The 26,367-nt window shown below is 39.5% G+C and overlaps 2 protein-coding genes across 7 annotated transcripts in view; both read left to right on the top strand.

Moving 5' to 3' along the window:
- XRCC4 (X-ray repair cross complementing 4) overlaps window positions 1-26,367 on the top strand; it is a 340,456-nt gene that overhangs the window by 303,017 nt on the left and 11,072 nt on the right. Inside the window, exon 10 of one of the 2 annotated variants that reach the window (XR_003909976.1) lies at window positions 11,070-11,274. The exons of the other annotated variant lie outside the window; for it this stretch is intronic. The gene's annotated coding sequence lies outside the window, so the exon portion shown is untranslated. Of the gene's footprint in view, window positions 1-11,069; window positions 11,275-26,367 lie in introns of those variants that run through there. 2 annotated transcript variants of the gene reach the window in all.
- Window positions 1-26,367, top strand: part of VCAN (versican) — a 157,857-nt gene that overhangs the window by 24,438 nt on the left and 107,052 nt on the right. Inside the window, exon 1 of one of the 5 annotated variants that reach the window (XM_029942545.1) lies at window positions 25,486-25,758. The exons of 3 other annotated variants lie outside the window; for them this stretch is intronic. In XM_029942545.1, coding sequence (XP_029798405.1) covers window positions 25,696-25,758 — 63 coding nt within the window. In that variant the 5' untranslated portion in view covers window positions 25,486-25,695. Of the gene's footprint in view, window positions 1-25,485; window positions 26,074-26,367 lie in introns of those variants that run through there. One more of the 5 variants, XM_029942546.1, reaches the window with a different exon arrangement.

Raw genomic sequence — 26,367 nt, forward strand, 5'->3', positions numbered from 1 at the left:
ACAAAATCACATATCTTTAGTATATCCAAACCAATCCTTTGGGACACCTTGATCTACTCCAGTGTCACTTCATCATTTTAGAATCCTTAAAGCTATGCTTGAATTTTATGGCCAAATCATTGTCAAAACTTGATCCTGAATATGCATAATCAAAAGTGTTTGTATCTTAGCCATAAGACTGACTTGTTACCAGATAGCAATTGTTTGTAATCATTAGTCATCTCAGAGGAAACCTAAGGTATGACTTTGAATTAGTGAAATTAAGTCCTAAACAACGCCAGGTATGCACTAGGCACTCAAAAAATATTTGTTCAATGAATGAAATCATTCAGCTAAGAAAGAATGTGACTTCAGGTAGCCCTCTGATCAGGATGTGGGTAATTAAAATAAATTAAATAAATTAAAGCTGAAGATATATATAGAAAGTCAGAGACAGGCATAAAATAAAGCCCATTGTATTTCTTTATGCATAAGAAACAGCTGCAAATCCGAGGAGAGGGTGAAGAGTGATGCTACCTGAAGTTAAACCAGAGGCAGGGCTGGGCTGGGGTGTACTGGAGGGCGCACACACTGTCCTAGGGGCCGGCCACTGCTCGGCTCAAGCAAATTGTCACCATGCAGAAATTTGAGACTAATTTGCCATTCATTTCATATTTTCAAGAGGAGCCAGAAATATAGATGAGAACACTTGCCATTTTCAAAGTTGGCAATGAATTCACTCTTTTAAAAAACGCTCTGTGGTGGCCAAACAAAACACATCTGCTGGCCAGATAGGCCTAGACTCCTCCAGTCTGGGTCTGTACTTCTTAGTATCTTTTCCTTTCTTTACTTCCCTTGGACTTCTCTCTACTTCCTCTTTCTCTCTCTCTCTCTCTCTCTCCTTTCAGCCTCTTGATCCACTGGTTGTCTGGAAACTGGTGTCTGGGATAAAAGTTACGAAGCGCAGAGAGACTGGAGAATTGTATGTGTTCTGATTATCAGAACAAGGCTTACTTCGAGCAAGTCTGAAAACAGACCGGAGGCGAGAAAATCAGCTTTGGGTGTCACAGATGCTGGGGTCAGGCTGTACGCTAACAAATGTCTAATCACTGAAACATAATTTAACTCATGTGGTTCTTAGTTGCACCATCTACAAAATGGTAATAATTGCACCAATATCCCCTGCACCATTATTGTGAAATCAAATAAGACAATAGTTTTAAATGAACCTTATCAATCCAGAGGGCTGTCATTATTGATTGTACAGTGGTTGTTAATAAGAGGTTTACTGGTGTGCTGCATGCTTGTTATCGTGTGAGAGTTCTAATTCACAGAGCACCAGAAATGTGCATAGCCAGAAGTCAAATAGCCATAAATCAAACATGCCATAGTGAATTCTACAAGATAGTGTATAAATTATGTGGTAAAGACTAAAATTTCAGAGAGGATTGATGACAATCCTGGGGTAATAAAAGAAAGAGTCTTAGAAGTAGTGAGACTTACACCAGACCTTAAAGGCTGCAGAAGATAGTGATAGTGTTACTGGGTTGTTTCAGGTGTCAAAACAGGGTTAACTTTGGAATTATATTTTTTATGACTTCTGGCCTTTGGAAGCACCAAACTGGTTTAGCTCTTGGCTTCACATATTTCATTCATTCATTCATTCACCTGATCCTGACTATGTGTGTCAGGTACTTTCATAGGTGCTAGAGATGCATGGTGTGTGACCTCAGAGTGCTTACCATCAAGATGTTAAGTTTGGTAAATGCTAGGTTGATTGAGATAAAACCTTCTTGGGTAGGGCTATTGTATGTAGGTATTTGTGTATAAATGTGCATTTAGCTAAGGATTTTCAGATCCTTCAATATCCTTGAGTCTGGAGATACAGAGAGAATAGCATATTGAGAATTCTTTTATAGATTAGCAACAGGACCTATTTAAATTTAGAGAACTGCATCTGAAAAACTATGTAGAAGTTGAAGATAAAATATTAAGCATTTCATTTGAAAATGTGAATATTGACTGTTTAAACAAAAATTTCTCTTGCTTTCTGACTTTGTCAAACACCCTATATAATAATTGTAGCCAATTTATGGATTACAGAGATATTTGAGGGTATCTGTGGGCTCATATGGTCTCAGTAGCTAATAGGGCTTATACTTATATATGAGCTCCGTGATTAAGAAAATACAAAAAACCATTTAAAGGTGTTCAGTCATGTTGTTATTACATATTTTATCAGTGTCTGGCATTTATAGAATGTCTATCATGTAGTGGTTTTCAATTTTTTTTTTATTTTAGGAAAGGGTTCTCTGATATACATTGTAATAGCTACTTAGCTTTAAATTTTGTGTGTAACTATTTTGCTCTATTGTTTTCTCATTAAACTGGAACTTCTTCAAAGTTAAGAAAACAGTTCTATTTGCAATAGCATTAGAAAGAGTAAAATACTTAGAAATTCATATAGCCAAGAAGGTGAAGCACCTGCACAATAAAAATTACAAAACAGTGCTGACATAATTAAAGGCATAGAAGATTTAATATTGTAACAATGGTCTTGCTACTCAAAGTGATCTGTAGACTTAATGCAATTTCTCTCAAAATCCCAGTGACGTTTTTGGCAGAAATAGAAAAATCTCAAGGAACCTAGAATAGCCAAAACATATTCAAAAAGAAGAGCAAAGCTAGAGGACTCATACTTTCTGATTTCAAAGCTTACCACAAGGCTACAGTAATCAAAACAGTGTGGTACTGACATAAAAACAGACATGTCGTTCTGTGAGGTGCATGGAATAGTCAAAACTATGGAGAAAGAAAGTAATATGTTGGTTGCCAGGGGCTGGTGGGACAAGGGAATGAGGAATTAGTAATTAATGGGTATTGAATCTTAGTTTTCTAATATGAAAGGAGCTCTGGAGTTGGGTGGTGGTGATGTTTGAACAACACTACTAGTGTACTGAATATCACTGAACTGTAGACTCAAAAATAGTTATTTAAAATAGCATACTTTATGTTAACTGTATTTTGCCACAATCTAAAAATTGGAGGGGAAAAGGTAAAGATGATGTTTTGATAATTATGGTAGAATCTTTACTTTGTAGTTTTTAAAGACTTCAGCCTACACCACTTAAGCTTTCTGTTCTTTCTCACCCTTTACTTTTTATCATTGTTTTTGTTTTGCCTCACTTCAGGGCCTCTGGTACCAAAAATAATAATGCTTGAAGCTCTTGAAAAGTGGGAACATGTATTTGCAGGCCTTTTGTACATAGTGACAGTATTTTACTTCCCCAGTTCCATCCCGAGTCTGAGCCTGCACTGGGGAGACTTATTACAAATGAGCACCTTGTACCCAGGGCCTCCTCTCTGCCTCAGGACACTTGCCACCTGGGACAGGCTCCCCCAGAGATTACTCAGCCTTCTGGGAGCCATGTCACTTCTGAGGTTTGTCACTTCCACCCCCACCACCTCAATGTATTGTTTCAGCTATTTCACCTGGAGATTACAGTAGTTTTCTCATCTAAATTGGCTTTCATTCTAAACAAAGCACAGATGGACATGGGGGGACCAGATCCTAAAATGTGCACTAATTAGAACGCTCGTATTTAGAAGCTCACATTCTCTCCTCTGTCTCACTTCCCCTGAAATGATAGCCAGTGATTCAGATCAGAGTGTCTCAGGGGCTGTCATTCTTTTTGTTTGTTGGAGGGCTGCATTTAGCTTAAAGTAACTCCCCAAAGCCAGGAAATGTTCTCTTAACAGATGAAGTGTCCTGTTGACACCAGAAAAATTGCAAAGCATAATGTGGTATCTATTCATCCGCCACCAGGGCACCTAAGGCACATGCCTAGGGTTTCTTTACAAACCCTACTTCATGAGAGTTCCTTGATCTACTGTAAGAGAGATAAAGTAGAAGTGAAGGTTCCTTAGAAGTATCTCTTGCAGTTCAGCTGATGTATAATTGTGTTTCTGAGCAATGAAAAGCACATCAACAATCATCTTCATTTATTATGTTCTTACAGTTGATTGGTTCAAAACTGAGCAACTCCATAGTCCTCTTTCTTTTCTGATGCTAATATGAAGTAGTATAAAGACAACTAACTGGCCAAGATAGAGGGATTTATCCTTTTTGCTTCTCTTCTCCCTAGATAAATCAGTGAGAAATTGCATTTTCTTATGTTCAACCTACTTCATAATAAAGATCCAACATCCAAATGTCACACAGTATAAATAATAGACTATTTGGCATCCACTATAAAAACTGAAATACTACAAAGCATGAGACTGTCGTTTCGTTTAATGGTCACTTCTTTCTTGGTTTCCTTGGTAATTTTAACTGTTCATATCATAAAGATGAAGGCATGCAAGAGTTACACATGTGACCAAGGTAGAATAAAGGGCTCTAGATCTTTCCCCTTTACTGGAATCACTGGAAAATTGGACAAAATGTATTAAGCAATGGCTTTAAAGTAACTGGGACTCAGGCAAGAAAATATAAGAGATACCTGACAGGAAATAAACACGGTGAGCCCCACAATTGTCCCAGTTTCCTGCCTAGAGAATTTCTAGCCCATAGTGCCATAGGTCCAAGCCTTGGGGGAACTGAAACTGTCAGTCCCTGCTGGTGGTCATAGAAAGGGCTCAGCAACTTTGGACAGTTTAACAGTTTCTTTAAAAAGTTAAATATACACATCCCCTGAGATCCAGCCCTTGTACTCTTAGTTATTTCCCCAATAGAATGAAAGCATATGTATGTGGCTATTCATAGCATCTTTATTTGCAGTGGTTAAAAAACTGGGAACAAACCAAATGTCCATCAAGAGATGAATGGATCAACACACTGGTAAAATACATACAATAGAATTCTACCCAACAATTAAAATGAATGAGCTGTTGAGGGGCACCTGGGTGGCTCAGTCAGTTAAGCAACCTACTTCAGCTCAGGTCATGATCTCACGATTCGTGAGTTCGAGCCCCGTGTTGGGCTCTGTGCTGACAGCTAGCTCAGAGTCTGGAGCCTGTTTTCAGATTCTGTGTCTCCCTCTCTCTCTCTGACTCTCCCCTGCTCATGCTGTCTCTCTCTGTCTCTCAAAAATAAAAAAAATTATAAATAAATAAAAATAAAAAGAATGAGCTGCTGATACTTACAACTGCATGGATAAATCTCAAAGAAAGAAGCCAGACTAACTAGAGTACATACTTATTTCACTGATATAAAATTCTGGAAAATGTATTTTTTATTTAATTTTTTAAATGTTTATTTATTTTTGAGAGAGGGACAGAGAGAGACACACACACAGAATCTCAAGCAGGTTCCAGGCTCCGAGCTGTCAGCACACAGAGCCCAGCACAGGGATCGAGTCCACAAACCACGAGATTATGACCTGAGCCAAAGTCAGATGCTTAACCAACTGAGCCACCCAGGTGCCTTGAAAATATGTATTAATATATAGAGACAGAAAGAATATCAGTGGTTGACTGTGAGTGGGGGCAGAGGTGGAAGAAGGGCAGATTACACATTGACACAATGAATATTTTGGGAATGATAAATATGTTCATTGTTCTCACTGGGGCAGCCGTGTCACAGGTATATACATACATCAAAAGTTGTCAAAAATATTGTACACTTTTAATATGTGAAGTTTATTGTATGTCATTTTATTATTTTTTTAATGTTAATGTTTATTTTTGAGAGAGAGAACGAGACGGAGTGCCAGTGGGGGAGGGCAGAGAGAGAGGGAGACAGAATCTGAAGCAGGCTCCAGGCTCTCAGCTCAGAGTCTGGTGGTCATAGAAAGGGCTCAGCGACTTTGGACAATTTAACAGTTTCTTTAAAAAGTTAAATATACACATCGCCTGAGATCCAGTCCAGGACAGAGCCTGACACAGGGCTCAAAGTCAGACACTTAACCGACTGAGCCACCCAGGTGCCCCTATTGTATGTCATTTCAAAGTATATTTTAAATGTTTGATATTGTGGTAAAAGATACATAACAGAAGTTTGCCATTTTGACCATTTTTACCTGTGCAGTCCAGTGACATTAAGTACGTTCATGTTGCCTGGCACAATCATCACCAAATTTTTTTTCATCTTGCAACTCTCGACATGTTAATATGTTTGTCTGTCACTCATATCACAGTAAAGCTGCTAGGGGGAGAAAAGGAGCAAGAGAAGGAGAAGCTACCACAAAGTGACGATATTTTTCTTCAGGTAGAGGGGCACCTGGGTGGATCAGTTGACTGAGCCTTTGACTTCAGCTCAAGTCATGATCTCACATTTCATGAGTTCAAGCCCCACATCAGGCTCCCTGCTGTCAGCCTATCAGCGTGGAGCCTGCTTCGGAACCTCCGTCCCTCTCTCAGTGCCCTTCCGCCCTTTCTCTGCTTGTGCTCCTCCAAAAATGAACAAATAGAAAGAAAATAGATTATGATACACTAGCCTAATTATTTTTCATTTATAAGAGCTGATTGCAGGGGGTAGGGGAGACCTTGGGCAAAGCCTCCTGTGTACCTTACAGTCCTCCAGTCCGCACAAGAACCTTGTGAGGTGTAAATAATGTTACAATACCTATTTTACACATGAATGGACCCAGGAATTCTTTTGGGGGAGAGGATGGAATGAAGTTACTTTTTGAGGTTTATTTGGCAGGAAAATGATGAAGCCATGCTTCAAACCCGGGCAGTCCCTTGCTATTTCAACTCTCATATGTCCATGAATAATTTTTTAATGATGACGAAATAGGTGCACTAATGATTTTACCTCATTGTGAGGAGTGAGAAGGAAACAAAATATCTGTGAAATCGAAACTAGACACGTTCTTTCTCATCATTCATTTGCACCAGATAATTTCAGGATGTCTAGGTGTCAAGCACAGCTCCAGTACAAACAAAACAAAACATGGCCCCTGTAAAGTCTCATGTAATCCAGGAATTGTAGCAATTCTGGGATACATGTAACAGGGAAGAAGGCACACACAATTTACCGTTGCTATTCTGACAGGCAGCAGGAGCAGGGGTTTGGGTCTAAGCAGGGGAGTCACTCCGAAAATCTCCATGGACTACTGTACATTGAGTCCAAGCCTTGAAATGTTGGTTCGTTTTTTTTTTTTTAGATAAACAAAGGTAGGAGGCAGGGAAAGAAGTTCGCAAGTTATAGGAATTAAAAATATGAAGGCAAGAGGATATTCTAAAGAGCACATGTTTTCAGAGGTAGAAGCCACAGGGGAATTAACTTTTTTAAATTGTTTTGTTGTAAGGAAAATCATCATTATTTGAGTTGGAAACTTCTGGAATGTGCAAAGTGTTCATTAGAAGCTCATCAAGCTATCGTAATTTCCAGAAATAATTAAAACTGAGACGTGGTGTGCTTTGTGGCCAAGAGATGAACTTGAGTAGGTTCACTGTGATATAGACACTTCAGGTCACAATGTGTGATCTAGGATAACTAAGTACGTGGTATCTCTAAGTGGTATATCAGTAAGATGGAAATGCTTGGAGTCAGGACTAAACTTTTCCTGGTAAGCTAAACTTTACATGGCAACAAGACTGCCTCAAAGCTATTTTAACAAATGAACTGATGTTTATTAAACATGCTTTACAAACTTTACACTTTCATAAAAATGCCATAAAATTTGTTTTCAGAAATCCCATTTTCTCTTCATTGAAGGACCTGGAGCTTTTGAAATGCCAAAACTTTTACTGGTCAGTTTCCCCTTCCTGAGTCCTATTCTTATGAAATCACTGCCTTGTTTTTGTTGGAAATTTTTAAGTCTATAGTTTTTAGTACCATATAAACAGGGGTTTCTTAGTTATCTTCTTAAATAATTGCTGTTTTTGTTTTTATAAATTATTGACCCAATTTGTAAACATTACATTAACTTTAAAAGACAGCTTTTATAAGGGCAGAATTTCCTCAAGATTTTGAGGTTTCAGTTCGTGTTTATTATGACTACCTCTGAGACTGATAGGAGTCTGAGAACATGGGTAACATTATTACAAAAAGTCCAACTGAACTTATTTCAAGAACATTACTATCTGTGAGGGCTACTACCCAAGGCTGATGCTGTCATGTCCTTAACTTTGAAGCATGGTAGAGGGGGGAAAGGTACAAGGATGCATTTAATGGAATAAAAGCAATGAAACAAAACACCAATTGATTTCTCTGTTTCTTGCATAAAACAGAATGAGGTTGAAGACAAATTATCAAAATAAAAATAATATGTCCCCAGAACTGGATTTATCAGAATGTCTGGGATGGTAAGGATTTACAGAGCACTTTCCTAAGTCTGAGGCCACTCAGATGTGATAAGTAGTTTGGCCACACGCTTCCCCTTCCTTTTTTTTTAAGGAGGCTGGCAGCAAGGCAGTTCTTGTTCTGTTCAGCTTTAGTTTAGTAAAGAAGAAAGAAAATAGTAATAATAAGTGGGCCCCTATCTAAATAGTAACAACTTCCTGGGGAAGTTACAATATTCTTTGGAGATTCAGTTGCAGCCTAACATGGGACCGTATGACTCTATAGAGACGGATGGTATGTGGTGCATGGAGGTAGCAGAGAGGCAGAATCGGTCATATTTTGGCTGCCTGAGGTACTGTCCTTCCCCTTTGAACTTTACTTTTCTCTTCTATAAAACTAGAATAATAATACCTACTTTTCAAGATTATCATTAAGATATGCTTGTTCTACAGTAGGTGCTCAATGATTGGTGGCTATTATGACTATTATTTTTGTTACTGTCACTATTTTTATTACTAGTATAATCATATTTGGAGAATGAAATAGAGAAATTTAGAGTTCATCTGAGATTATGGTATCTTTTGGACGAACACTACCGTGGAAGCATAATATTTTGGTTTCCATAACAGGGAGATAGTATAATGATTAGATTTGTCACCAAAATAGAAGTTAGAAATGAATGCCAGCCTTGTGCATTTACTTTAACCAACGACAACATCCTTTTTAAAACCTAATGGTAGTTGTCCTATTCAATTTAAAAACTACTATTCACTGCAAACTTTTTGAATGTAAGTTTACCCAGCATTTTAGGTTAAAATTGTTTTAAAATTATGATTTCAAGATGGCTACCAGCACTGCTCCAGGCCAACCACCAGCAGCCAAGGGAGTCCAGCACCCCCAGGGACCTTTGCGTTAGGCCATAAGTCCTCCTGCCTTTTACTGATTACTTCTTGGGATATAGTATAAAGTAATGTTTTGTTTATATTAATTAATATAGCAGTAGGTCTGGGTAGGGAAATTTCTAAATCAGTAAAGAGTATTTGATTTAAGACTATTCCATTTCCAGGGCACCTGGGTGGCTCAGTCGGTTAAATGTCCGACTTCAGCTAAGGTTATGATCTTGCAGTTCATGAGTTCAAGCCCCACATGGGGCTCTGTGCTGACAGCTCAGAACCTGGAGCCTGCTTCGGACTCTGTGTCTCCCTCTCTCTCTGCCTCTTCCCCACTCACACTCTGTCTGTCTGTCTCTCTCTCTCTCTCAAAAATAAATAAAACATTTAAAATTTTTTTTAAAAAGACTATTCCATTTCCTATAGAACATACTTGCACAAAAGGAAAAACAATGATTTTTCAAGGAAGTGGAAAACTTTTGAGAATATTAAACTGTAAATCCCAGCATATTTTTAGAAAAGTATCTCTTAGGTCTGTGGAAGCAAAATTCAGTTTTGCAATAGCTAGTATTATGACATGTGTTTTAGAAAAACTGGCAGATAATTGCAGGACGTTTTTGCAAGTCATTTAAATATAAAACGTTGATACTATTTTTCTTAAAGCTGCAGAGCTAATATGATATAGCCTACTGTAACACTTAACGGATTGTTTTCTTGGTACAGATTAATGATTTCAGTCATCACTTAACTACATCTCCCAATTAAAATGCAGTTTTATTTGAAGTGGACCCTGCAAATAAGTGAATCTAGAAATATCAAATGTTTTAAATAAACTATTTTAAATCCTATATCTAAATCTTTCTTTCATAAAAAAAAGTTTCTAGTTATTTATGTCAAAATTAGACCTCCCAAATGGAGTGACTGTGTACCTATTTCCATCCTTAAACCACACATTTGGTTCACAAATCAAGTAATTATGTGTACAAAGGGATCTGGGAAGTGCAATCACTTCACTGGCACATGTAAGTAAAATATGGATGCTCAATTTCCATCGTAATGCATGCAAATAATAGACCCACACATACAGGCATTATAACTGGCCCTATGCACAGCCTGTCACTTTGGCTTTTGAAATTTAAAGAGATATCCTATTCCTCTGAGCGTGTTGAACAACATTCAGCGGGAGAATTGTCTCCAATTCTATTTTTGTTTAAATCTCTAACGTTCATTTCTAAGTAAGTAAATATTGAATTTTGGTACTTAACTTTTTTTATCTTTTGTCTGAGAACGTTGATGTATTACTGTATTTTATTTTATAGTGAAGCTGGCGTATTATCTCCCTTAGGTTCTATAATCCTTGTAAGGCTTCAGTTTTACTATGATTTACTAAAAGTATGGCCTAACCTTCATGACATGCCCTGTCCTCATCTGAGAAATGAAACTTATAGGGGTGCCTGGGTGGCTCAGTCGGTTAAGCATCCGACTTCAACCCAAGTCATTATCTCACAGTTCATAGGTTCGAGCCCTGCATCAGTCTCTGTGCTGACAGCTCAGAGCCTGGAGCCTGATTCAGATTCTGTGTCTCCCTCTCTCTCTGCCTCTCTCTAGCTCATGCCTGGTCTCTCTCTCTCTCTTTCTCAGTCCAAAAAAAAAAAAAAAAAAAAAGAAGAAGAAGAAGAAAGAAAGAAAGAAGTGGGACTACATTCATGGCTGCTATGCACAGAACAGAGGCTATCCACTGTTCAGTGTCAGAGATGCTTGCACAACTGTACACAGTAGCTCAGCTATATCAGTTAAGATATAGGTCTTATCTTTGTAACAGAGGTTCAAAATTAGAGTGACTTAATGAGCTGGAAGTTTATTTCTCTCTCATAGAACAATCTGATTAAATGTAGGCAGATCAGCACTGGCATGGCAAACGTGCAGTGCCAGTGAGTGCTCCCTCTCTCTCACTTCTCTGCCATCCCTAGGCTGTTGTCCTTACACACAAGATCCAAGAAAGCTAACTGCCACAGCGACATTTCGGGCAGCAGGACGAAGGAAGAAGGGAAGAGGGACCACACCGCCATCCCTGAAGGACATATCCTTGAAGTTGTTCACATCATTTCCTCCCCTGTCATACTGGCCAGAATTGAATCATGTGGTCCTTCCTGGTTGCAGGAGAATCTGGGAAATGTTTTCATTTCCCCAGTAGTGATGATTCAAGCATGCTATGAAAGAGAAGTGATCTATTGAGGAGACATGTAGTTGGGTGGAGGTGGAGGATATTGATTATATTTTCTTATTTTCTATATTCCTGATGGTCTGGCATTTGGAGCCTTAATCATGGAGAGACTACGCTTCCTGGAGCTAGCTAATTCCTATAGATGGCAAACAACTCTCCTGGAAGTGTGCTGTCGATATACAAACCACCCAATCCAGAGCCCACACCTCGAACCAACTCCTTTATCAAGCTCATACACCAAGCCAACACCCACCCCAGAATTCCCCAGGGCCAGGAACCAGACCACTAGAGACCATCTCTGTACCAGAGACTGCCAAAACTATTCAGAGTATCCAATCCTAATGTTTTCAGTGTAGCTACCCTGTCTTTCCCATTACTTGCCACACATATAATATAATATAATAATATAATAAAAGCTAATAGTAAAGACTTTGAGCTATGCTCTGCTTTCACTCCTCTTATGGCTCCTGACTATTCCTGTCCTTCTCCATGTGGCCCTTGGCATGCAGTGCATCTATTTCTAGAGACCTGTGAGTGCAGATTTCTTCCTTCATGATGATCATTTCAGTATCTGATGTCTTACCATGTCTAATGAAAACACATCCTGGGTACATTTCTAACTTAGGGAACAACTAGAAGTCTCTGCCAGAAGGCTTATTATAATCTCCCACAAATATTGCACAGTAATTGTTCAAGGATTATGCGTCTAGTGAATACTAACTTTGTAACTTTGTAAATACCAACATTCTTTACAAATAAACACAGTTATTCAATCCAAAAGTAAAAATATCCTTGATAGGAAAATTTAAAATGTTTAACATTAATTGTGTCATGCAGTTGAAATTAATAACCTTCATCTCCAACTTTTATTCTGATTTAGTAAACATACCAAAGGAATGGCCAGGGTTGGAAATGTGAATCCTGAAATCTCATCCCAGTGGTGGGTGGTAAAGGGAAAAGTAGGAGCTAGACCCCCAAGTTCTGGAAGTGTTCCAGTCTTGTCTTTATTTGGTTGGTGGTACTGATGGTGGAAATTTCTACCAGGAATTACCGAAATTTTACTTGGTTTTCATTTTTACCTACTTTAATTTTTTACCTACCCTTAATTTCTATGATTGAGCACCCAAAGGGAAACACTAAAAAGACAGATTCTTTTGCTTTGTTGTCTTTATTCACACTGAAAAGAGAGGTGTGTGGTTTTTTTTACGCAAACTATTTCTCAGCTGTTGAACTTCAAATGCCACACTTATTACAAGGAAAAATCTCCCAGCAAAAACTGTCGCAAAAAATATAATACAATATATTTGTATGACAAACCAGTTATGTGGCCAACAAACTTGCTGCATATGAGAATAACCAGTGTACTTTTTATATTACACATTCCTGCGTTTCACTTACAGAAATTCTAGTTTAGTAAGTCTGGGGAAGGGCTCAGGCATCTGCATTTTTATCAGCATTACCAGTAAGTCTTTTACATTTACATTTCTTTGGTAACAACTTTGAAATATAATTCGCATACCATAAATTTACCCATTTAAATTAACTGCTTTTTATTATATTCGCAGAGTTACACGTCCACCAGCAGTAACATAACCAGAGTGTTTTCTTTATTACCACAGAAAGAAATCCACTCCCATTAGCAGTCAACCCATGTCCCCATACTCCTAGGGCATACCGTATAGCCCTAGGAGCCCTATCAGTCTACCTTCTGTCTCTATAGATTTGCCTTTTCTGGACATTTTATAGGAGTAGATCATACAATATGTGGTCTTTTATGTCTAGCTTTTTTCTCTTAGCATTATATTTCCAAGGTTCATCAATGTCATAGCATGTCTCAGTCCTTGAGTCCTTTTTATTACTGAATAATATTCCCTTATATGGACATACCATAATTTATTTATTCATTCATCAGTTGATAGACCTAGAAGTTATTCCCATTTTTGAAATAATGCTACTATGAACATCTGTATGCAAGTTTTTATGTTGACATATGTTTTCATTTCTCTCAGATATATATAACTAAAGTGGAATTGCTACAGCAAATGGGTCACTTTGAGACACTACCAGACCATTTTCCAAAGTGGCTGCACCGTCTTACATTCCCACCAGCAGTGTATAGGTCTCTAAGTTCTGCATATTCTCACCAAAGTTTCTTGTTACCTGACATTTTGATTCCAGCCGTCCTAGTGGGTGTGAAGTAGCATCTATCTCATCGTGACTTTGAATTGTATTTTCCGGATGGCCAGTGAATTGAGCATCTTTCATGTGCTTACTGGTTATTTGTATATCTTCTTTGGAGAAATGCACATTCATACACTTTGTTCATTTTTAAAAGTTAGGTTGTCTTTTCATTATTTAGGTATTTTATCTCCTCTAGATAGAAGTTCCTTCTCAGATATATAATTTGCAAAAATTGTGTCCTATATTTTGTGGGTTGTCTTTTTACCTTCTTGATGGTGTCCTTTGACACCATGGAAGTTTTTAGTTGTTATGAAGTCCCGTTTGTAAATTCTTTCTTCTATTGCTTGTGATGTTGGTGTCAGAACTATAAAATACAAAATCTTTCCTTCAGTGGCACAAGGTATACATTGAAAAATACTGATCTAGTTGCAGACAGTCCTTGACTTGAACCAGTTCAGTCATTTGGAGCCTGCTCTTGTAGCTTTATTGAGGGATGTCCTCTGTAGAAAGAGTAGCCTAAGCTGTGCCCCAGTAACAAGACACTGCCTTCCATTCATGTATTCGTCTAGTGGCTATCCAGGCATTTCAGGCATTGTGAAAATTAGGAAGAGGTGCCAGCTGTGGGAAGATAGAGTCTCTTGATACAAGTCTTGGTAGGTTGTGTCAGAGGTGGAAGACAATTTGCCCCTTGCTCCTGTCTATTATAGACCTGTGCTGGGTCAGTGGCTTAACTGGCAGAGCTCGGATGCTCTTTCAACCCCTGGATCGTATGCTTGGCTGGACACTTGTGTAGTGCAAAGACTGCACAGCCATACATGGTGGCCCTGGCCACTTTCCTAGGTGCTTTATTTTGTTATCTCATCAGATCTTGCTGTTAGCTCTGTTGTACAGGTATTGTTATCACTCTTTTACCAGAGAGGAAACTCAGGCCGGTCAGTTGTCTCACATTTACAAAACTAGTAAGTAGCAGAACTGAGATTTACACTCCCATCCTATGATTTCAGTTCTTTCCACTCTGCCACTTTTTTGTATTCTCTTTGTCACTCAGGTTATAAGACCTTAAAGCTTATTAAATTCCTCCATCTGAAACCAGATCAGGAACTGCCAGACATATTGGGAACCTATTTGCCTTGCCGGAGTCTATACTCACATTACTACTTCCTTCTCATTGCTTCCCTGTACCAAATACCTGGCCGCTCAATTTAGGACTTTCAGAGGCTTGGCAGTGTTTCTTTTCCCTTGTTGCTTTTCCATAGCCAAATCTCCTCTACCGCCATGCAGTTGCCAAAATGCTATGAATCAGAAGAAATGCTGGAACTTGGTATGGAATTCCCTTATCACTGGGATGCCTGGAAACATTTTATTCAAATGAGACATAAAGGTCTAGGGTATGAACCACACGTACAGTTACATAAGGGCACAGATAGAAAGCCAAGGGGCAGTGGCAGAGGAGACTAGAGAAAAGCCTTTTAAATTTTCTTTCTCCTAGACAGACCTGTTTTTACCAGCAAGATACATAATGCTGCATTTTAAGACAACCCAATAGCCTGTTTTTCTCCTCACCGGCATCTCTCATGCTGCCTTCCACCAAACTGTATGCCACTATTTTTCTGTGAAGAGTACTGTCTATTTCCTCTCTTCTTCTCAAGGGAGAGGTAAAAGGGAGACACTAAGAGAAGTCACAGAATTTGAGGATATTTTTAAGAAGTGGAACTCAATATATCCAGCCAGAAACAGAATTTGTTGATTAGCCTTATGCCTACCCTACAGGAGCCACAGTATTTGGTGAGAAGTAATTGGAAGGAGAGTGGGTATAGGTAGCCGGTCTTCTAGCAAAGACCAGGATAGGAGGATTTTGTTTGTTTGTTTGTTTGCTTTTGTTTCTGTTTTTTATGAGCTAAATGATAGAGCAGGAAAAAGTTGCACTAAAGCTGCCTTGCTGGTGTCCCCGAGTGTCCTGTCAGACTAGGGGACCACAGCAGCAGGTGATATGGAGCCTGTCAACTGAGATTGAGTTAAAGTGAAAGAAGAAGCACAATTGCACCTCCTAGGGCAGGGAATCTCAGGGGGGCTGTCCTTTAAAAACTCCTGGAGAGTGTACTCATGTCCCCCTAGGTGGCCAGCACTGGGACACCTGACACACCAAGAGCATCTGCTGTCAGTCACTGTTAGCCAGGGAAGTTTTAATGATCCCAAAGAGGGTTATAGCAGCAGCCGGTGAGTAAAAGGGTCTTGTTCCTTTCTTCCACCCTCGCTTCTGCCTCTTCATAGCAGAAATGCTAAAGTCTAGAAAAGAGCTAGTATGGAGATCCCAGAGCAGCCTGCCCAGCCCTGTCCCATGTCCCTGTCAGGCAGGAGCAGGAAGAGTAAAAACAGGGACATCCCCAATTCATGTCCCTTGAGTCATAGGCATAGAAGCTTTGGTGGAAGGAAAACCTTAATTAGCATATGAGAGCATTTTACACTATGTAAAAAAAAGTTTTTACATTAAAGAAAAGTGTACAGATAGTTTTGGGAACTTACTCTAAGTGAGAAGGGGACATGTGACTTAGCTGTCTAGGTAGTGGATGGAAACAAAAACAGTAGCGTTCCGGTTTTTATTTTTTGACCTGGAATCTGCCAAATAACCTGGTTTCAAGCAACCTAATTTTTCATTCACCTTTGCTTTTTACCATTCCCGCTGTTTTTCTAAACATCAGCCATTCATCTGTTCCCAGATTAGTACTGTCCTCTCTCAGGTTCTTCTGGTTGCCATCTGTAGCTACCATCTCTGTTAGGCATCTGTGGGCCATTTTAGGAAATGCTTTCCAATTATAATCCAGTGTCCAGTTTATTCCTCAGGTGTGACCACTCTCTTGAAATCTGCTTCCCCACTTCTCCCCCTCCAAAATGCAATTGTCTTTATCACAGTCGGTGTTATTTCCTATTTAATTGATAGCCTCATGTGCTATATGCCTCTCTATAAGAATTGTGTAAAATTGTGCCTTTGGACCTCAGAATACATTGCCTCAAAAATACAAAGTCAAGAATGTACGCTGAAGAATACAGAATTAACAGTATTCTTGTTTAAGACCCCCTTAGGAAAATGCTTTATTGCCACTTGGAATACTGGGTAGTTACATCCCTCAACTACAGGGGGAAAGGGAACTTTCTTGTCTCCTAGAACAGGAGCTGAGGGGGAATCATGGATGTTGTTTACACATAGTGAGGCCATATGGCCCAAGAGAGGGAGCTGGGTGGGGACCGGGCATTTTCCCTGCCTGCCACATTTTGGTTTCAGTCTTACTTGTTTCTTCAGAAATTTTTGTGTATTGATCCCCTTCATTCCTTGGAACCTCTGTCCTGTTTCTTTCCCTTCCTAAGCCTCTGTAGAACACACTGGCCTCTTGGGGATTCATAAGGGTATTTACTATAAGGGAGGGAGGGAGCAAAGAAAGAAAAGGAGAGAGTAGATAAAGGGAATGAAATGAGTCCTACCCTCTTCCAGCTTCCCATCAGCCTTTCCTTTGACCATTTAAACTTATTGGGGTGCTTTTGTGGCTCAGTCAGTTAAGCGTCTGACTTTGGTTCAGGTCATGATCTTATGGTTCATGAGTTCGAGTCCTGCATCAGGCTTTGTGCTAACAGCTCAGAGCCTGGAGACTGCCTTGAATTCTGTGTCTCCTCTTCTCTCTGCCCCTCCCTGACTCCTCTTTCTCTAAAAAAGAGACATTAAAAAATAAAATAAAATAAATTTGTGATCACAATCTTAGGATCCTTCAGGTGAGAATCAGTCCAAAGACCGATTTCTTTGGGCCTTTCTAGTATATTAAGATCAGGAACCACTGAACCAACAGTCCTACATGCCGATTGGCTACAAGTAGGTAGGAATAGGTTCTCTTGCTTCCACGTTTCTCACCATTCGCTATTGTTCACTTCTCTGCCAACTTCATTTGTGGTGTCCTCATGGCCTTGGTAAAGCATTTGAGTTTTCAGCGTTTCTTGAGACAGAGAGTATGTTTTATTTCTATTTTCATTTCTGTTCTCTACTGATAGTTCTTAGGACATAGAACATTCTCATCAGATGTATTCATTCCATATCTATGTAACACATATATATGGAGCACCTACTATGGGCCGGTCATGGTGGTAAGGAACTATATGTAATGGTGAACCTGACATGTAAAGACCCTACTCTCACCAGGGCTTCTACTAGTGACTACATGTCTAAAGTAGAAGACTTTGCGTGGAAGATGAGGGATCCTGCTAATGAGACAGTACTAAGTATAAGAAAGTAGCCATGATGTGATCCTGGCATGGGAAAAGACGACTAAAAGGAAGGGGCCATGAGTGTATTCACACACCTCCCTAGTATCCTAAAACTTAGACTTCATCTTGTCTCAACCACAGCAGGAAACTGGTGTTGCCAGTTCCTCAATTCTAGCCAGCCAAGTGGTGATTAGAATATTGAGAATTACAGCAAATGTGATCAGTACCCCTCCTGTATCCCTCACCTTTATCATTTCCATGCAGACTGGCCCAATTTCTCATCACATTTCGTAGATCTTTTAGCCTTAAGGGAATTCTCTGGAGGTGCCTGAGTAGTTCAGTCAGTTAAGTGTCCAATTCTTTTGGTTTTGACTCAGGTCATTATCTTATGGCTCATGACAGCACAGAACCTACTTGGGATTCTCTCTCTCTACCTCTCTCTCTACCCCTCCCCCACTCATACTTGTTCTCTCTCTCTCTCAATATAAATAAATAAACTTTAAAACAAAACAAAACAAAATAGCCTTTTCTGGCCACCAGAGCCCAGTCTGCCTGCACTCACACAGAAGTGGCAGGGGATTAACACTTTTTGGAAAAGCTTTCAACTAGTAAATGTATAAATCCCCCCGGAAGGGGGCTTTGCATATTCTCCACTGGATCTAAGCATTCTTAGTGAGAATCAGTTTCAGTTCCCAATAGTGACAGCCTGCTTGAAATGCCTCTGCTAGCATCCTTTCCTTCCCTGGGAGTCTCATTCTATCTTCTCTGTGGGTGTTTCCTGGTTTTGCCTCCTAAGTGGACTACTTGCGTTTGACTCCTTGTCTGAGTCAGGGCTTGCCTCTGTGGGATCCCAAACTAAGTTGTTTTCCCAAATTTGTTTTTCCTTTTAAATTTCTTTAAGAAATGACATTGGAATTTTGATAGGGATTGTATAGAATCTATAGGTAGCATTGGGTAATATGGACATTTTCACGATATTAACTTTTCCAGGATATCTTTCCATTTGGGTCTTCAGTTTTTTTTCCTCAAAGTCTTATAGTCTTCCGTGCATAGATCTTTCACATCTTTGGTTAAATTTATACCGAAGTGTGTTATTGTTTTAGATGCCACTGTACATATGACTTTATTTCTTTTTCAGGTAGTTGTTACTATTTAGAAATGCAACTAATTTTTTATGTTGACTTTTACTGAAACTTTACTGAATTAGTTTATTAGATCTGAGAGTTTATTGGTGATATTTTTAGGATTTTCTATATATAAGATTGTTTCATTGACAGGGACAATTTTATTTCTTCCTTTCTGATTTTTATATGCCTTTTATTTCTTTTTCTTGACTAATTGGTCTGGCTAGAACATCCACTACTGGGTTGAACAAGAATGGTGAGAATGAACACCTTTGTCTTGTTAGTGACCTTAGAGAAAAAGCTTTCAACCTTTCACATAAAGTATGATGTTAGTTGCAGGGTTGTCCTATATGGCTGGCCTTTTTATCATATTGAGAGTAGAATGGTGGTCACCTGGGACCTAAGGGTTAGAGGAAATGGGGAGATGTTGGCCAAAGGGTACAAACTTTCAGTTATAAGATGAATAAATTCTGAGACAATTTTATTTCTTCCTTTCTGATTTACAACATAATGACTGTAGTTAACAATACTGTATTGTAGATTAAAAATCACAATGAGAGAACTTTAATGTTCTCACTATAACAACAACAAAAAAATAGTTATGGCAATAAAAGATGAGTTAACCAACTTTATTAGGGTAAATATTTCACAGTATATACATCTATCAAGTCATCACATTATACACCTTGAACATACATAATGCTATTTGTTAATTATAGCTCAGTAAAACAGGAGAGGGGAGAGAGAGAGATTCTGTGAGATGATATGGAGAGAGGGGGCAGTCACAGGTAACTACTGCCAGAGAGAAAAAGAGACAGACGTTCCCAAAAGAGTTGCAGAAATGGGGTATGGAAAGGATGATTACACATACTCAACTGCATTTTTTTAATGTTTATTTATTTTCGAGAGAGAGACACACACACAGAATGTGAGAGGGGGAGGGTCAGAGAGAGAGGGAGTCATAGAATCTGAAGCAAGCTCCAGGCTCCAAGCTGTCAGCACATAGCCTGATACAGGGCTCAAATGCATGACCTGTGAGATCATGACCTGAGCTGAAGTTGAGTGCTCAACTGACTGAGCCACTCAGGCGCCCCTGAACTGAATTTTTGAGGACACCTGTAAATTCAATGTAATATTTAAAATCAAATTATTTCAGCTTTGTGATGACTAAGACGAAGAATTTTTAGTGCCTTGTTCTTTTCTCTTGTTCTCTAATACCTACATTAGATACTCATGTCTCGCAGCCAGAGACCCTGTATCCTTGGAGTGATCAATTTTTCCGAACCTCCTTTCTTGTTAGGATGACATTTAATGCCTTCCTTCCACCATTCAATTTTGGTTTGAATTATTAACTCTCAAAGAAAGACCTTTAGAAACTTTGGGAAGCCGGGGTGGCTCAGTTGGTTAAGCGCTCAACTTCAGCTCATGGTTCATGAGTTCAAGCCCCATGTCAGGCTCTGTACTGACAGCTTAGAACCTGGAGCCTGGTTTGGATTCTGTGTCTCCTTTCTCTCTCTCTCTCTCTCTCTCTCTCTCTCTCTGACTCTCCCCTGGTGTCACTTTGTCTCTTTCTCTCGCTCAAAAATAAATAAACATTAGAAAAACCCTTAAAATGCACTCTGAGTTCATGACATCTAATGGACAATTTTTATCATGAAAAACAAGAAATACAAATCTCTCTGCATACAAGATTACCTTGACTACCTTGGATTCACTGCCTATAGAATATGTGCATGCAAGTGATTTTCCAGCGAAGAAAATGTGTTGGGCTATCATTCTCGCCTGATCCATTTGTAGTCAGTGACAGGTTTTTAAAAGATGGCTGACTGGACCAACCAATGCACACACAGACACACAAATATATGTTTTCCCCTTTAACTTCATTTGTCATTACATAGATAAATAACCTGGGCTACTTTAATAAATTAATTTTTTATATAGAGATTACAAACTTTTTAGGCTGAGAAGCAATTCTTACCTTTTGAGTAATGCCTGAATGCCTAAGGTCTAAAACAGTACACATTAACAGTACTTGGTAAATGCTTGTTGAATTGAACAAGGAAAATGGAAATGAAATTGAGAGCAGTCTGTTTGTGATAAGTATTTGCTGACTTTTATAGATATTTTTCTCTAATTTTTTCTTGATGCATTATAGCAAATATTTGATGTCCTTTGAATTGCAGGGTTAAAATAGAATCATTCATATTTTTTGACAAGAGTCTAAAGCCACTGGAATTCAACTACTCCTGCAGTTGTTTTTACTGAAAAAAAAAAAAAAAAAAAACCTAAAATGGAATGCCTGCTTGTTACTTCTGTGTCTTGTTCTGTTACCTCTACTGGAGTTCTCCAAACACTCTTCTCACTACTTAGAATTTCCTTTGTTTCCTGTCATGCTTTCCACCTTTGCCCACCGGATAGTAATGCTGCTGTGGTGGCTTTTGGCTCTCTCCATTGTGCTTTGGTTAAACTTCTTGTCTCTGGGTCCCATTGTAATGTAATTAAATAAGTGGAATCTGGTATTCACTGAAAATCAGTAGCAACTGCAAAAGTTTTGCCTCTTAAGAAAACCTCCACGTTGTTCTCTGCCCTGCCACATAGATTATAAGATCTCTACCACTTCCTTGTGTTCAGAAACAAAATTCTTCGGTTCATCTCAGTTTAGTGAAACAAAATGCTTGATAAAAAAAAAATGACCTATATTTATCAGGCTGTGTATAGGAAAGAAAAGAGTTTGACAAAGTGACTAAGGAAGGGAGTAAGGTTGATACTATCTTTGATTCAGTTTAGTTGGACTGCTTCATTTATGCCTTAATCTTTTTCTTTATAAAAATGATGACATTTTTGGTACTCTGCTCCAGAGCCTCCCGGGGGCGAGTGCAGATGTGCTGAGCCATTTGGCCGCCTTGTGGACCGACTCAGAGAGCCTCTCTTCTCCCTAATGAAGTCATCTCCTCTCGAAAGCCCAGCCTTTCCCATCACTCCATGTTGGGACTTGGCTTTGGCTTGCATAGTTCCATCGTGATGTAGATGGTCTTCCAGTTAAGTTCTGGAATAATCTGCCCAACCATGAACAGGACATTTACAGCAAAGAAGTAAAAAAAAAAGCTTTTATTGAAAGCAACACTTTACTGTAACATTTTGATTTGGGGGTTGGGGAGCAAAGTCTCACCCTGGGAAAAATCAAATTTTTCATGGCTTTCTAAAGATATTTGTCTGGTTTAATTTCTCTGAGTAATTTATATACTTCGGGCTAAAGAATAATGAGATTATCAACATCACTTTGCCTTTTGTAGTTTCTTTTATTTTTTAAAGAAGACAGCAAAGACCTCATGTTACTTCTGCATTTCCTAGAAAACTAAAAAGTATTTAAAGAGTTGGATAAAATATCTGTCCTTAATTTGAAAAAATAAATAAAAGAATAATGAAGTAATTTTAGAGGTTGGTTTCCTTTTCCTAGGCACTGTAGAATTCATTGAAGGAGCATTTTTTTTAATGTCACAGTTTTTCACAATCCAGAGAGGATATTTGCTCCATTGTGCCTAGGATCAGCCAGATCAGGGACTTGAAATGTGAACCTGTTTTCTGAACATAAGTGGGACTGGAACCTTGTCATCCCCAATGAAGCAAAAGATGATACCATGTCTAAGAACACTTCACCTGATCAATAAAAAAGGAGAAGACTGAAATGTGATCCTAAAGCTCAGAAGGAGGTTTAGATGAAGATAATGAAATTCCCTGGAGACCTACCTGCCAGCTACACCTTTCTTGCCTAAGTCATTGGCTGGATGCCCCTGACCTCAGCCAAGTTCCTGAAGACAAGATCAAGGCAACGAAGCAAGGCACGTAGCCTCTGGCTTCTGGTTTCTTGTTGACACCAGCACTAGCAATGAAGATCTTAACTTTATCTATACTTGAGACCATGGAATTTACATACAGAGCATCCCCGGTACAAGGACATGATTTAAAGGGGGATACACAGAATGAGATTTTAATTACTATTTGATTCAGACTTGAGTGTAATAGACAAATTAGTTTTACATTACAAATTAGTGTAGTGGACAAATAAAAGTTACAAAAATATACTTTCCCATTCAAAAACTTGTGATAATTTTTCAGACATAGAAGAATCATAAATAAGTACTCTGTCATTCTGTTTGTCCTCATGAAGAGAGAGACAGGGAGAGAGAGAGGGAAAGCAGGAGGGAGAGAGAGAGAGGAGCAGAGTCCTCAGGGACAGTTAAATAGAAACAATACAGCTGTAGACTCTATCTGAATGTACCTTGTATGTTTTCCTTTTTATTCCCTGTCCATTATAGGTAGCTAAAGGGGAAAATCTGCCTCGGAGAAATCAAGCTGATATTCGGGGGGTGTCATTTCATTTTAGTTATTTGACAGCCTGAAGAAGTATTTAGTTTTCTAAATAATATTTGAAGCCAGAGTAAAGAAAAGCATGTGGTATAAAGCTTTTCAACATTGTCTATCTTCTGATGGGAGAAGTCTTCCTGAGAAAGTACCTTTGCGCAGTAGAACTCCTCAGCCAAGAGTTGTCCATGGACCTTATAAGGGACTGTAAATGTTAGAGGGCTAGAGAAATACATTTGGTAAGATAAAGGAAAATATCTCAGGCTGTAAGTAATCTCTCAACCTTAATTTTTCATCATATTTCATCATGAAAAGATGACATTACTTATAGTGACTGTTCAGTATTAACATTTCCTTGAAAACGGATATTAATCTGCTGTTGGTTGCTCTCTTCTGCTTTAGGTTGCCTTTGTAGAAGTGTTTTACGTCACTATATGATGAAGGGAGAGCAGGATAGTAGATATTAAGCTTCTCAGATGGGTAGATCTACCACTGAGAAAGTACCGTTGGGCAAGACATTTAAACTCATTGAAAGTCGACTAAGTTTACTCAAATTTAAGAATGAGAGCAGTAGTACATACTTCGAAATGTTTCAGAGAAAGTTCTAATGCCTAAAGTATAAATTCCAATAAAGATTCTTTTATTTCCTTTTTCTCCCTTTTTGAATGAAGTGATCTTGATTGTAAAGTTGCTGTGAGGAGCTCTGAAAAGACCTCTGTACCCAGTGTCAAGAATTGTGTTCTGGTAACAGCTCTGCTTTTAATTGGGTAACTTTAGGAAAACTCTCTCAGCTTTTAGTTTGCTTGTCTATTAAATCTAAAGGTTAAAGTCCGATTCTGTTCTGTCACTCTGTTAGTCTAAATATTTAATGAAATAGAATTTCAGTGTTAAGAATAGTAGTATGATAACTATATTAAGAGTAAATAAAACATTGTCAAACAAAATCATTCCTAAATTCTATAATTAAGTTACATTATTTACTGTAGTGAGCTGATAAAGAAATAACTAAAAAGAAATGGGTAACGCACATTTTGAGAACTGAAATTCCACCAAAACTTCTACTTGTTTATCACTTAAAATGTAGCATCATGCAGAATGCATACAGCCTGCAAAAGAAACTTAGAAAATAAACCTGGTAGATGTGCATGTACAGATGTCTAGGCTTCTACACGTTTTAAAGTGTGAATGTAAGGCCCACCTACTCAAAGAAACTCAAAGGGAAGCTGCACTTTTTTTTAAATTCTCACTGTTGTGTTTGATATTAATTTTCTAAGTAGAGATATCAGTGAGAAAAATGATGAGGATGCTTCCATGCTTGTGTAGCACAAAGTTTGCTCTCCATCCCAGCATCCCCAGTGTTAAACTGATGTGCACCTTGGACTTACTTTGTTCCCATTGTATAAACTCATACTTGACTTCAAAGCAAAGGAAAATACAAAGTCCCTCTTTTCTAAGGGGCAGAAATCCTTTGTGTCAACTGGTTGACCCTTTGCTCTCTAAGGTCCTATAGGAAATCTTTTGTTACACAATGCAGAGGACTCTTCCTTGTGTTGATGTTGTTTACATAGTTGGTGGGCCTGGCTAAAAACACAAATCACATAAACTCATGAAAGATTAGGGTCCCATTTCCTGACCACGAGGAAGGGGATTGGTAGATCCAAGCAGTGTGTCACTCAGAAAAATTACTAAATTTTCTACCATGAGGGACACTTTGTAAAACAGAGGGAAAGGAAGAAGGAAGAAAGCAAAATAGAGACTTATGTACATTTGTGGCAGAGTAAGAGACTGTTTAAATCCAACAAGGGATTTGCTTCGGGGAATTTCCTGTCCAGCTCTTTATTATTACCAGGGTCTTTGTAAATTGGGCCGTGATGTTGGGCTCCTCTTTGGGCAGTTCCCAGGAAAGGCAGTGCTTACACTTTCCCTCTAGGTCTTAGAAGGATCTCATTTTCTCAATGTCTCTTTCAGGTTGGCGGAGGGCGCAAGCCTGACACTTCCCTCAGATGGGACGGGCAGGCTTTGTGGCCGCGTAAACACGCTGTAACCAAGTTCTTTGCTGATTTTACAGAGTTTCGTCCGCTCCCAAGAAGAACTGAGGGTGCTCAATTGTCTAGTGCTGGCCTGCCCCACAAGAGCCTGAGGGCTCCTTTCCCCTAACCCAGAACTGGCAGCACAGGGGGCGGGGAAGTGGGGGTGGGGAGGGGTGGGAGGGCAGTGGTTTCCGTGCGCACAGCGCGATGTTACTTAGTGAGTCGCTGAATGGGGAGCGCTGCTGTCCCCAAGCCGATTGGTACTTCTTGTCAGGAAGAAACGCCGAGAGGTGGGAGTGCCTGGGGAGGGAGGCAGGCGGTCCCTACCGCAGGCGCGGGGAGCTGCCTTTCCGCCCCTCTGCCTCTGCTTTCCAAGCCTGGGCTCTTAGGAGTGGCTGAAGCTGTGGAGCGCTTCAGGAGCCTGTGAATGAACCCTCCTCCTCTTCCTCCTCCTCCTCCTCCTCGCAGAGTCTCCTCCTCGGTGCTGACGGTACAGTGATATAATGATGATGGGTGTCACAACCCGCATTTGAACTTGCAGGCGAGCTGCCCCAAACCTTTCTGGGGAAGAACTCCAGGCGGGTGGGAGCAACAGCCGCGAACATTAGGTGCTGTGGACAGGCGCTGGGACCGGGATCTGCGGCCAGCCCCGCATCCTCCTGCATCCTTGAGCACCGTCCCGCACCCTCCGCACCCTTCCCCAGGCCACCGCGCTTCCTATGTGACCCGCCCCGGCAGCACCGAGCCCATTCGTGCAGCGCTGCGGTGATTTTCCCCCCCAAACTGCAATAAGCCGCCTTTCAAGGTAATCACGTTTCTTTTGTTCCCCTTAAAAAAATAGGGAAAAAAAAAAACGAGCGAGCTTAGAAAAACGAAGTACATTGTAATTGGTAGAAGGCTTTAATTAAAGCAAAGAGAACTAGCTGTGAGGCGAAGTTAAGAAAATATATACACTTTAAAAATGCAGGTAACTTTCAGAAGGACGTTTGGAGAGAGGAATACTGAGGGGCCGTGGTGCTGAAAAAGATGCAGACAGACAAAAGAAGTCCAGAATCGGGTGGGGGTAGAAGGACTAACGGAATTGGGGGAAGGGAGGGAA

This window comes from Suricata suricatta, chromosome 6, assembly GCF_006229205.1.
Source record: "Suricata suricatta isolate VVHF042 chromosome 6, meerkat_22Aug2017_6uvM2_HiC, whole genome shotgun sequence".
Taxonomy (NCBI): domain Eukaryota; kingdom Metazoa; phylum Chordata; class Mammalia; order Carnivora; family Herpestidae; genus Suricata; species Suricata suricatta.